The following is a 13,048-nucleotide window of genomic DNA, read 5'->3' as shown; positions in this document are numbered from 1 at the left end:
ACCAGTCTTCCACACAGGCAGTGCTTTCTTCTTTCTTGCCTGGGACCTCCATCCTCATATCAGTCTTCCTCAGGTGTTTCCAGGTTATTTGTTGTGGGGGCATTGAGGCCAGTGGTGATGTCACTTCTCCCTTTTATAGCTTCTTCCATGTGGAGGGAACTTCATTGTTCCAAGCAAAGCACCTAGCCCAGTTAGTGGAAAAATATAGGCACAGGATGAAGTTTAATATCACATGATCTAGTCACATGCCCTTGCGAGCTTAGATGAGTCATAGCAGCCATTATCCATATATTGGCTCAAGTGTCCACAGGAAAGCTCATCAGGTGAGGCTAAGCTTTTCCCATGGCCCATTGTTTTTGTTGCTGGTCGATTATCTTGAATAGACCCTTCACAATTTGCTGGTTAGACTGAGTGTAAGTTAACTTATGGGAGTTACCCAGGAGCAAGCACATTTGAAATACAGATGCATAGTCAATATTCATAACTCCAGATACAAAACTGATACATTCATACAAATAGGATAATCATATGCAGCAAATCACAACTTTTCCATAGACACCTCACATGACATGTTTTGTACAAGATGCATCATAATTATATCACAATCATATCATAATCTATCACAATGGTGAATATGGGGTGCAGAGTTTCACAAGGATATCTGCAGATTTGCAGGGCTCTGGATATAAAACTTGGATCCGCATCCTTCCGTGATCCGCAAACATGGTCCATGGTTATTTGCAGATTTGCAGGGCTCTACATGTGACTCATATATGCTGCTACTAGACAGTTGAATCAGTCCCAAAGACTAACGTTATGTAACTTTCTAATTCACTTGCCTATTGTTGTTCCCATCCATTGCAGCTGAAGAACTTTGGAACAGAGTTGAATAAAATGAAATCCTGTTTCACCAAGAAGAGTAAAGTCCTGGCTCACAAGGGGAAAGTGAAATTGTATGACAATTTGGTGCAGAACACACAGGTATTTGGGTTGGAGAAGGGAAGAGAGTGGTAGAGGGCCATTAGGGATTCCTGATTTATTCATTTAATTTATATTTAAAATGTGTAAGGTGAGTTCTGACTATCAACTTATGCACATAACCTATGTAAATATGCATCCTGTTACTGTTAATCTCCTACTTACTCCCTCATATTGTTGCATCTTATTTCAAATTTGATTGTGAACACTTTAGGGCAGGGGCAATATCTTTCTATCCTCTTACACAGTGGAGGGGAGAGAGAGTAGCAATGACATGGGCACTGCTATCTTCTTACAGTGTGATCATGTTGCACTACAAGTAATGAGAGAGTGGGGATATCGGCATAGGCCACCAGTCAGAGAAATAAGTGGAGCATTTGTCCCATTGTGAAGGACATCTCAGAATTTGCTTATTTCTTAAAGGGTCAAACAGGTTAGCATTTGCTCAAAAAATATCTTCTCATTTAGCACCCTGTATCATCTCTCCTCTTCTTGAGAAAAGTGATTGAAAGATGATGGCAAAGCAGCTCTGGTGTCATCTGAAATCCTGTGATTATCTTAACTGCTGTCTATCTGGTTTTAGGTCAAAGTATGATAGATTGCATTGGTTTCATTGGTCCATCTTCTGGCAAGCAGAGATCAGTGTGAGAGTCCTAGCAAACACAGAACTATTATTTAAATGCAGCCATAGATTTATGCGAAAATATATTACTAAACAAAAATGAAACATAATTGTCCAATTTTACCCTTAGATCCAATGGAAGAAATTACAATCAAGAATAGCAAAAGTGGATGAATTCCTCAGGGAGATGGATAGTTGTCTTTTAGCTCTGGAAACAGGTAAGTGGTTCAGATCCCAGTTCGAGAATTTTCATTTACTGGAGTGTAAACACCTCTTAACTTCTTTGGAAGAGCTACTATTCAAATGATCACTTACAAGCAGAAACTAGAGAAGGGGTGTTTAAGCATTACAACTCCTGTTCTATGAGTAACTTGTCTATATGAGGCTGGTTGGGTAGGCCTGTGATTGTAGATTTGGCTTAGGGGAACCCTGTAAGTAGGACATGGAGACTAAGTGACTAGTTTTGGGGTTTTTTCTAATATATTTCAGTGCTCAAGACAAATGTGCGCCATAAGTTTCAAAACTACTATAATGGGATAGGATTTTTTACCCATCATCCCCTGCTACCTGAAATTTTCTGTGTAAATTGTAGAACTACAGGCTTCCTGTCATGTGTGTCCATATTGTCATTTTTGACAAAGTAAAACTGCAGCTCATTATTATAATAGCTGAAGACAACCGAAACCTAAACATTGAGCCTGACATTGCTACAAAGAGAGGCTGCATTCCTGCAGGAGTCACTGTTGTGCCTCAGAATAGTGTGGTGGGTAGAGAGTGGTTTCTAATGCTGCTTTCTTTTAGTTACTAAGTTGGAAGAATGTGAAGCAGATATCAGTGATCCAGTGGCAGAGTTGGAGTCCAAAGTGAGAAACTCTGAGAAAGGTAATGGGGCCAGCTGAGGTACATTTCTATTAATGAACTCTGGGGATGGAAAGATTTGTGGCCTAGAGTAGGGGATATGTACCTCCAGGCTAGTGTGAAAGCAAACACTGAAGGTGGGCATCTTACCACCACAGTTGTCTTCGCTGGGTTGAGAGATGGCTATCCACATAAACCATCCTTTCTGCATTTTATTGCCTTTTTTCTGGAAAATCAGAACTTGGAATACAATGAGCTGAAAAGAACATGAGCTGGCTGCAATGCATTGTTCTCCAAGTGCTGAATAATTGCCCATTTCTACTGACATCCTAGCAAGGATAATTACCATCGCCCTGGGATCTCTCCTGATGTTGAGAACCAGGGCTGCACAGCCAGTCAGGGTTTTTTTTCATGCTTCTCATACTGCTTGCAGATCTCTTTCATAGCTTTTTTAAATTTCTTAGAGCTTGAAAACCTCAAAGCCCAAGAAGAAGAGCTTCAAAGGTAGAATTTTACACAATGATTCTTTTACCTTTATTTAAAGCTTGCATGTGCACTCAGGTTCTAGAGATTGTATCAGGGTGCTTTGTCTTCCCAGGAGCCTCTGATTTTGTTGCTATATTTCTATAGGGATCTGTCAAATCTGGAGGTTCAGAAGAAGCAGGGGTTTTCTGAAATAAACTATCTGCAGAATAAAGCAAGTGATTGTGAGGAGCTCCTCGACAAATACAAGTAAGGGAAGGAAAGGGTCTTCACCTTTGATTTTTATCCCAGAGATCCTCACATTGGTAGTGCTAATGTATTTTTAATTAATGCTACATTTGGGAGCCTATCTCCTGGCAATATAGGATTAGCAGTAAAGCTTCTGTGAGTTTAGTGCATAGTAGGATGAACTGATTTTATGTACATAAGGCACATTGCAAAATCTCTTCCTATAGCAATCTCCTCCCTTCCAAAATGAGTATTTTTGTTTTAATGTTCAGTGTTACCTCTTAACAGAATACAAACTTTTCAATATTTCCTGAAAGGTCATGCTACTATTTCCATCTGACTTGATGATCCACAGGGACAAAAAAGTGCTAGCTACCATCAGCACATTTATGTGGTGGTAGATGTTGTATGTACATCTAGTACTTTATCTTTTTCCACTTTTTCTTTGTTTGTAACTCAGGTTTTTCTTCTTTAGCTTCACTGAATGGGAGATCAGTGAGTGGAGTGATCAACAGGCAGTGTTTACCTTCCTTTATGATTCTATAGAACTGACTATCACATTTGGACCACCAGTGGGTGAGTGGCAAAATTTGTCAGGACCTTTTTCTGGTTTACAAACCAGAAGGTTTACATAATTTAAATCCGTCGGATCAGGCTGACATCTTTAGCCTTATACTAGTAGAAGAGGGCAAACATACTAGAGTGGAAGCACTCAAACTGTGAGTTTAAGGTAGTTATGGATTGGAGTCCAGGCCTGATTTTTTTTTTTAGCAAAAGGATTAAATTATACAACCTAAATGTCTGCTCCTGGAGAGAGATTTCTGAGGCGTTAGGAAGTGCGCACAGTCTGGAAGTACACACTTACAGTTTGTTTTTGGTCTCTCACAGGTGGTGCGGTTTTCAATGACAATCCCTGCAGAAAGATTGTTGATATGAGTTTTGAATCTCTGTTGGATGGTAAGGTTCTGAAGTGGCTTGCTGCTCTGGTCCTTGGGTTTGCCTGTTTATGGGAAGGTATCTTCACACTTGCACTTTATCTGCAAGTGCATTGCCTGACAGTCCCAAAAAGATTATTGATTACAGATATAAACAGTTCTGAAGAATATTTCTTTCTTTTGTCTTACAGAAGAAAAAGCTCCACTCTCATCATGTCTAGTCCAAAGGCTCATCTTCCAGTTTATTGAAAGTAAGGGTTCCTGGCAAACAAAATGCACAACAATGCACCACTTGCCCCAGGTAATGTTCCAAGAAGCTAAACTACAGAGCCCTGAGAAGGTGATCATGGAATCTGTTCTGTTCACCAGAATAAGGATGATATTCTTTAACAATGATTTCTTAAAATAAAGTTCAGCCTTGAATTAATGAATATTCTGCTGCTTAAGTGTTTGCCATAAGGAAAATGATTCTAAAACTGTAGTTTCAATCAATCATAAATCATACAGTAAAGTATGTGGTTCTGCTCTGAATGGTGACTCTGTATAACTGTAGATTCCTCAATCAATAGATCTGTTCCCTGATTGATGTCTGCTTGCTTTACGACTGGAATAAGTTTTACTACTTCTATTAGCACTACAGAGCCAGCACAACTATCCAGTACGGAAATTCTATTCTGGTTCCTACATAATTAATAGAATAGTGGTTTTAATTGCATGACCAAATTTGGCTTTCCCACAAGGATGCAGCGGTATATTTGAGGGCAGAATTTGGGCAGCAGAATTATCATCTGTGGTAATACTTGACCAGTTTCATTTTTAGATCCCAGACTGAGTGTAGAGCTAGCAGTTAAGATTATGGGTTTTTTTATGTACTTTCTAGAATAGAATTGCAGTTTAAAATGTTGTGTAGCTTTCAAGAGTGAACTCTAATGTGATTACTTTTTCTGATTGTCCACGTAGATGCTGCATGAGGTCTCATTAGTGGTGAATCGCTGTCGACTCTTAGGAGAAGAGATTGAGTTTCTGAACAGATGGGGTGGAAAGTTTAATCTTCTGAAGACAGAAGTGGATAATACAAAGTGAGTGATTAAAGATCAAACCTACTCCAATTCACCCCCCTAGAAAGTGCTCTTAATGACTACTCACAAACAGAAGACTTTGAAACACACTTTCCATCTAACTTTAATAATGGAAGCCAGCTGACGTCAAAAACTTAATTGTTTTTGTTTGTTGTTGGTGGGTTTTTTAAACAAATTCAGCTTCTTTTTAAAAAACAAAACCCTAACTTCAGAATAGCAGAAAATGAACAGTTCATGGATTCTGTCAGCTTCTTTACTGACATATCTTTCATCACTTGCTACCTGTCACTTTGACACATACTTCTGTCCAAAGCATTAGATCAGGGTGCAGCAACGTACAGGGAGTCAGGACCAAGAGTAGTTCTCCAAGTAGATGTAGCTGTGTATTCCTCTTGGGTGTGTGCACACCCAGCACACTGAAGCTGGAGAATTTTGCCTAGCAGTACCAGTAGAGGGGCAGTGCTCATACCTCGTGGCCACAGCCCCTTTCTGGCTATGTGGGGCAGCATCACACCGAAACCTGCGCGCGCACACTCCACACCCCCCAGTTCCTTCTTTCCACTTGTGGCTAGAGTCGGACTTCTGTGTGGTCTTAACCTCTCACTATTTTAGTGTTTTTTCTACTTGTATATAGTTAATTAGTACCCTTAGTGGTAGTTAAATTAGTGTTAGCTGTATTAGTTAAGTACTCCCTTCTGATGCCCTTACCAGGGTTTAAACATTGTCTGTCGTGTCAGGGAGCGATCTCTAACAACAATCCTTCGGATGTGGAGTTTGCTGTGTTTGGGTAATGCCCACATCAAGGAGCAGTGTTCGATCTGTAAATCAATCACAAAATGAACTCAAGTGGCTAAAGGCCTTTGCCTAAAACAGCACCTGCTTGAAGAAGTGATCTGGCTTCCTTCGACAACAAAGCCCTTGTTAGATCAGAGGTCGTCCTCGGGTTCTGAGAGTGCTGCCACTTTGTGCCCTGGAGCAGGTGTCTCTCCGAAGAGAGAGAGGAACCGTTCCCTGTGGAGTGTACCAATGAAAAGGTCACATAAGACCAATTAAGACTACTCTAGATCTTGTGGGGACTCTTTCGCCTCTTCCAGGAAGAGCACAGAGTTAGTGCGAACCTCCCTTCCGCTCCCCAGGACTGAGTAGGGAGGTTAGAGACCCTGTTAGATTGTTTCCATGTCGGTAGCATGCCAGGTAACTGCAGACCTCCTTTGCCTTTCTGTCCTGACCTCTCCTTTGGTCCTGGACTTTGCCACAGCTAAGTCATTTTTAGTCCCATTGGCTGGATAGGCCACTGAACAATTAGGTCTCCCCAGTATTCGCCTTCCACAGTCTGTGGAACTGGGGAAGTACCAAGCTCAATGCAAGGGACCTTGGCACTGGGAAACTCCTTGGCACTGTTGCATAGTTGGTGCTGCAGATGTTACTGTGGTGGCACACATCACCTTCTGCTTCAGCACCGTCAATCACCTCGGTAACAGGGCTGATGTTGGGGTCAACTCTGCTTCCACCACCAGAAACAGAGGTGTACTCAGTACCAGTGATACCATTTCCACTGTCGGTGTCAGTTTCCTCTTCTTTGTGGGCTACAGATGAGTCAGACTGGTTGCTCGCATCCTCAGGGCTGGCTCCACCTTTATCCCCTTAAGCTCAGGACTCATCAGCATCCAGATTGGGATCTTCCTCCTGTTCTCCCTCTTTCCATTGCCTGACTCAGTGGGGGCCATTTATGGAACGCTGTTGCTATCAGAATTGGTGCTTGTCTTGCAGTCAGGAAGCCTATTGCCCACCAATGCCCTTACCCATACCTGTGGAATCCGTGGATTCTCCTCATTTCGCCCTAAGGCGAGGTCACCGGGCAGTTCTGTGGTGAGCATCAGTCCACCACAGGCCCAGGCACTGGTAAACCTTCCCATCACCTCCAGTCTGGTCCATTGGTCCTGGAGCAGGATCTGGCTCTGGCACAGTTAACTACTTCCTCTTTATCCCTAAACAATTCTGCACTGCCAAACTCTTCTTCTCCTTTAGTACCAGAGGATGTCAAGGCATACCAGGACCTCCCTCAGTATTCAGGAGAAGTTTCTCTAGAATACCCATATGTTGTTGGATATCCTGCAGCCATCTGTCCCTGTGAGAGTCATCCTCCCTACTAACAATGCACTCCTAGAGCCTGCTACGGTTCTCTGGAGTACTCTGGATTCGATACTCCCTAATGTGAAACCCATGGAGAAATTCTACTTCATTCCAGTGCAGGGATTTGAGGGGTTTTAGTCCCACAATGCCCCAAACTCCATGGTTGTAATTGCGGTGAACAATAGAGCCCAGCAGGGCAGGTTTATTTCCACTCCCAACAACAAGAACTCTTAAATGGATCGTCCTGATGGGCAGGAAGATTTACACCTTCTCTTCCTTGCAGATGTGCATTGCTGACCAGAAGGCATTGCTGTCCAAATACAATTTTGTAAACTGGATGGCTATGTCTAAGTTTGCAGACTAGCTGCCCAAAGCCTTGAGGAAGGACTTCCAGGCATTTATCACCGAGGGCTGTTTGGTAACTAAGACTTCGTTGCAGTCTGCACTGGATATGGTGGATAGTTCAGCCAGAGTGATGGCCTCAGCAGTGACTGTGAGAAAAGCATCTTAGCTGCAGAATTTGGCCATTGCTCCCAACATGAGACAGGCCATAGAGGATTTGCCCTTCGATGGACGAGTGCTTTTTTTTTTACAAGATGAATGAGACTCTGCACTCTAGAGCTATCCTACAGTTCTTGGTGGTGTACATGCCGGCAGTGGAGACGCACCACTGCTGTGGTCAATAGCAGCAGCAGTATCATCAACAGCATGCATTTGGGCAGCCTTTCCCTCCCCTAGGACAGTGGGACTTCCCCAAAAAGGGGCATAGGTCCCAGAGGAGGAGGCATTCGGGTCTGGGGGTTGGCCAATCCCACACACCTTCACCCGGCACCCCCTTAGCACCTGTTTTGACTCCTTGGTCCAGAACAGTGTTACAGTGATCACTCCCTTCTTCCCGTCCCCTTTGTTTGGGGACTGGCTGACTCGCTTTCACGATGCTTGGGGTTTGCCCTCCAGAGACAGCTGGGTCCTAAGCACCATCAGATTGGGCTACACCATCCATTTCCTTTCCACCTTTTCCCTGACCCTCCCTCCCCATTTCTCTTTAGGGACCCATCTCACGACATACTGCTCCTCGAGCAGGTTTGCTAGCTACAGGCTTTGAGAGTGGTAGAGGACGTTCTGCCAGAACACTGGGGTCAGGGCTTCTAATCTCAATCTTTCTGGTGTCCAGATCCAAGGAAGAAATGAGACCTATTCTTGACCTTCACGGCCTCACAAATATATCAGATACATGAGGTTCTAAATGGTCACTCTATTGACTAGTCTCCCTGTGTTGTCTCAGAATGTCTGGTTTGCTGCTCCAGACCTTCAGGATATGATTCACTTGGTGATTTTGCCGAGCCACAGGCTATTCCTATGGTTTATCGTAGCGGAGCACCATTTTCAGTATACGGTGCTTCCCATTGGCCTCTCTTTCGCCCCTGGAGTTTTTACCAGCTGCATGGTCATGGTGATGGTGTACCTCAGGAAATTAAAATCAACATCTTCCTGTACCTAGATGACTGGTTACTGAGAGGCAGGTCCAGAGAGGAAGTCCTTTCCCACGTCGAAGCTACATTGCGCTTGCCTGACTGTCTGGGTCTCATCCTAAATACCAGTAAATCAACTTTGGTTTTCGCTCAGAAAATCGAGTTCATTGGGGCTCTATGAGTTTGAGAGCATTTTTGCCTACCGAGAACTTTCAGGCGATTTGCCACCTTTGCCTCAGTCTGTAATCTCAGTCTTCCACAACAGTTCGAACATTTGCAGGGTTGCTATGTGGGCATCCATGCATACATTTACGAATCATTATGCCATTACTGCATCTTCCAGGGCATAAGCAAGCTTTGGTAAGGCTGTCCTGTAATCTTTGTTTGGGTAGGCTATAAGCCCTGCCTCCTTGGGTGGGTACTGCTTGTGAGTCACCTAAGTGGAATATACGGCTGCATCTACTCGAAGAAGAAATGGTTACTTACTGTAACTTTAGTTCTTTGAGATGTGATGCAGACGTGTATTCCGTGACCCACTTCTGTCCCCTCTACATCAGAGTCTACTCTCTGCATGTCTGGTGTGAAGGAGCTGAGGGGGTTGGGGCACCCCCAGCTCCTATGGCCAAAGGAGGGGCTGTGGCCACAAGGCACAAGCACTCCCCATTTACTTACTGCTAGGCAAAATTCTCTGGCTTTGGTGCACTGGGTGCACACACATCTAAGTGGAATACACAGCTGCATCACATCTCAAAGAATCACAGTTACAATAAGTAACTGTCCCTTTTTAACAGTTGGTCTTCAGGGGGAAAAAAATCAAAACAGCAAAGCGAAGACATCTTAAGTTTTCTTCAGCCAGGTAGAAAAACACAATGCTTCACTTAAAGTTAATTTAAAGCACAATAATCCTTCATTTTCCCAATTCCCACTTTCCCGTGGTGCTTCCTTGTCCTGTGGCATGGCTGGGCTGAGCTGGACAAGTACTTTCTCTTCACTGCAGGATCCCTCTTCCAGATTCCCACTGCCTCTTTGTATCCCTGTTCTAGTTAACCCTTTCTCTATGTTCCTTAATGTGGGATATATACACATCATCACAGGCTGGGGTTTTTTGGTAATATCCCTGACTAATATCCTGTGTCCCTCATCACGACATAACAACAAAAGAAAAGGCAGTACTCTTTAGTGAGGTCAACAAAACAAATGTGCAGTTACAGATTTGGAGAAATGAGGTTTGTTTGTTTTTTTTATTTATTGAAGAAATCCAGAAAAGGAATCTTTCCTCTCCCTTCCTGCCCTAGTCTTTCCAAAACAATTCTGCCCTAAGACAAAATGGGACATATTAGATTGGTTTCTTCTGAGGGGAACTTGGGCCTTATTACTTAAAATGGGAAGATTCCTTCAACCTTACTTACTGCTACACAATAAACACATTCTATTGATGCGCTTCAAGATTATAAAGTGAGGCTGTGTATAATGTCTATGTTAAGGCATTAGGCTCTCATAACTGAAGACACAATTTCAAAGGAAGCTGTATTGTAGGAAACCATGACTTAACCCTCTGCATGTACATTTTGTTTTCCATGCAGAGTGAAGCTCTTGTTCTCCACTTCCACAGTTTTTGCAAAGTTTGAGGTGACATTCTCTTTATCTGCCAACTACCCATCAGCTCCACTCCCTTTCACTGTCCAAAAACGGATTGGGAGCCTTGGGTGAGTAGCACAAGCAGAAGAATAAAGGACTTTGGGCATACTTTTCACTTCAAAGCAGGGAACAGGAAGTTAAATGCTAATAAATATACTGTCAGAAGTTCATGTGAGATAATTGCTTTTTGTCTTTCCCAGCCATGATGAAATTTCTGCTGTTCTGTCCAATGTGCCACTGGGCACCAGCTACCTGATGAGAATGGTCAAAATGATTCATCATGACTTGCTGCAGGGTTCCCTGATCGTTCACTAAATCCACTCAGGTCAATACAGTTCTCCAGCTGGATCTGTCCTCTTCAAACTTACAAGAGTTGCCAGCTTCTTTTAGTGCTATGAGAATCTGATTTAGCAACTGACTGTGAATTGTCCAATATTTAAACCACTGAAATGAAATCTCAGTAAGCCTATTACCAAACACCTCTCCTATACCAAAGCATGCTGAGGGAATGCAGAAATCTCTGTAGAGACAAGGAGGAATTTCAGATGGCTTCCATTAACTTGTCCCACTTTTTTCATTTTTTTTCCTCTTTCCCAACCCTTCTAGCCACTGCTGGTTGTGGTTTCCCTTTGTTGCACTGCCACATAAAAGAAATTCTAGCTCCTATAACCAGCAGAATTAGCCTGATAATTTATCTCTAGTTTGTTATTACCAAGGGCTATTGTCTATCTTCCAAGGCTTGCATGACTGGAAGTTACTTCACTAACTAGCCCAGATTTTAAATTTGATTATATCAGCTGACTGGAATGTCTCTCAGATCACAGAAATTATAATTCTGGTTTCTGCTGCTTGACAAAATTATAACTTACGAAATTCACAAGTGGCATGTGAAGTTAAAAGTTTCTCTTTAAGGTTACAGATCCCTGTTTCTAACCATTGATTTTGCAGTGCAGCAGAACCCAAAGTCACATGGATCAAGTTGTGAACTTTTCCTTGTGGAATTCGGTTCTAATCATTCTGCATGTAGATCCTTTTCTATTGCTACGGTGTTAAGCTATTTGATGCACTTACTTATGCTGGGCTCCCTATTTCTCAAAGGGGTAAGAAGGCTAAATATGTAAATCTGCTTTTGCTTAATGTGTTCAACAGGTGACATGATAGGAGATGTTCGAAAGGGCTGGATCTAACAGGCACTCTTCTAGCACCATTTAGTTACTGTCTTGCTTGAGGCAGCTGTTTCCTTAGCAAAAAACTCTGTGGTGATTTTCATTAAATAGATGGACTTTTCTCTGCCTAAACAGAGTCCCAAATAGTGTTTGCTCTCTTTTTATCTGCAGTATTGGTACAAATGGTTATAATAGGTACAACAAATCCAGCTAAACAAATTCCAGCTATCTGAAAATGTCTTGTGATGTGCACTATGGTCTCAGAAACAAGCAGCTCTTTTAGCTGTTTTTCAGTCAAATTGATCATGTTTTGCTTAATTATTTTATAATTAAGTTTCTAAAGAACCTTTTAGTAATTTTAATGAAAGTGACATTACTAGACTTTTTGCTTTACCTTTAAGGATACTTTATGGCAAAACTTTTTTTTTAAAATTTCATCATAAATTCATGTTTTTTCCAAATACAATCTCCTTTACCTGTCCTCCTTTTGTGTCTTCAGTGGAATAGGATCTTTGTTTAGCAAACCATCCGTATCATTGCTTCCTTTAACTCTTTGTACTGATCCTGGTAATAAATAAACTAGTAAATTCTAAACATTTGCTGAATGCCCTGGAGAAGTTGGTGTATAATTTGCCACAGAAATCACTAACAGACGTCCTGTCTGTCCCCAAGTTTCCTATCAATTGCATGAGCTGTAATGTTCTAGGAGCCTTAAGGAACAATCAGTGCACTATATTTCAAAACTAGGAGATCTGAATAATACCTTTGGCATACTCTGGACTGTTTTATTAGTCTTAATAGTAAAGTACATTCTTCAGATTGTGAGGACTGACGTGGTCATGTCGTGGGTAAACAGACATTGTTCCTATGGTGTTGAAGCATCTAGCTCTTCTCAACTCTCCATTCTGTAGGTGCCTGCCCATTTCTATCTGTCTGTAAAATATAAGAATTTTAAAATGTGTTTTCAGATGTTTAAGCATTGATATATTTTTATGAAGTTCTCTGGTTTTTACAATTTTTCCTTCTACAGAAGGTAGTGAAAAGCTCATTAAACATTTGTATCATTAATACTTTCCTTGTCTTCTTTACTATGAAATAATTTAGAAGTTAAATGGATATTGTCAACTCATATCAGATTTCAATCTGAAAATTTATCTGATAGCATGGGAGTAACTTTTGTCATTACCTGTAAATTATTACAGCAATATGTTTCTTCTGTCTTTTGTTTGTAAATGTGACAGTATTTGTGTGTGTGTTGCACTTTCTCCTTATATAGTCTTAATTTCCTCCATTGTCTGTGCGTGACTTTCACAAAACAACAGGAGAAAAAAATATATATAAAAATACCCTAGGAAAATGACCACAGACAGGCAGAAGACTATTGAGACTCTTGCAGTACTGGAAACTACTTTTAATGTATTTAAAAATATATATATTTAAATCGATGAAGTATTGA

At 41.7% G+C, this 13,048-nt stretch overlaps 1 protein-coding gene across 1 annotated transcript in view; it reads left to right on the top strand.

Moving 5' to 3' along the window:
* Window positions 1-12,660, top strand: part of KNL1 (kinetochore scaffold 1) — a 50,226-nt gene extending 37,566 nt beyond the window's left edge. Inside the window, exons 16-26 of the mRNA XM_050954775.1 lie at window positions 865-981; window positions 1,731-1,818; window positions 2,402-2,482; window positions 2,923-2,962; window positions 3,089-3,190; window positions 3,645-3,745; window positions 4,058-4,126; window positions 4,296-4,405; window positions 5,065-5,183; window positions 10,372-10,494; window positions 10,627-12,660. Of these exons, the coding sequence (XP_050810732.1) occupies window positions 865-981; window positions 1,731-1,818; window positions 2,402-2,482; window positions 2,923-2,962; window positions 3,089-3,190; window positions 3,645-3,745; window positions 4,058-4,126; window positions 4,296-4,405; window positions 5,065-5,183; window positions 10,372-10,494; window positions 10,627-10,741 (1,065 nt within the window). The 3' untranslated portion in view covers window positions 10,742-12,660. The remainder of the gene's footprint in view (window positions 1-864; window positions 982-1,730; window positions 1,819-2,401; window positions 2,483-2,922; window positions 2,963-3,088; window positions 3,191-3,644; window positions 3,746-4,057; window positions 4,127-4,295; window positions 4,406-5,064; window positions 5,184-10,371; window positions 10,495-10,626) is intronic.
* The last annotated feature ends 388 nt before the right edge of the window (window positions 12,661-13,048 follow it).

This window comes from Gopherus flavomarginatus, chromosome 5 (genome assembly GCF_025201925.1).
Source record: "Gopherus flavomarginatus isolate rGopFla2 chromosome 5, rGopFla2.mat.asm, whole genome shotgun sequence".
In the NCBI taxonomy this organism is placed as follows: domain Eukaryota; kingdom Metazoa; phylum Chordata; order Testudines; family Testudinidae; genus Gopherus; species Gopherus flavomarginatus.
Note: the sequence above shows the minus strand (reverse complement) of the source record. Positions and strands in the feature narration are given on the sequence as shown.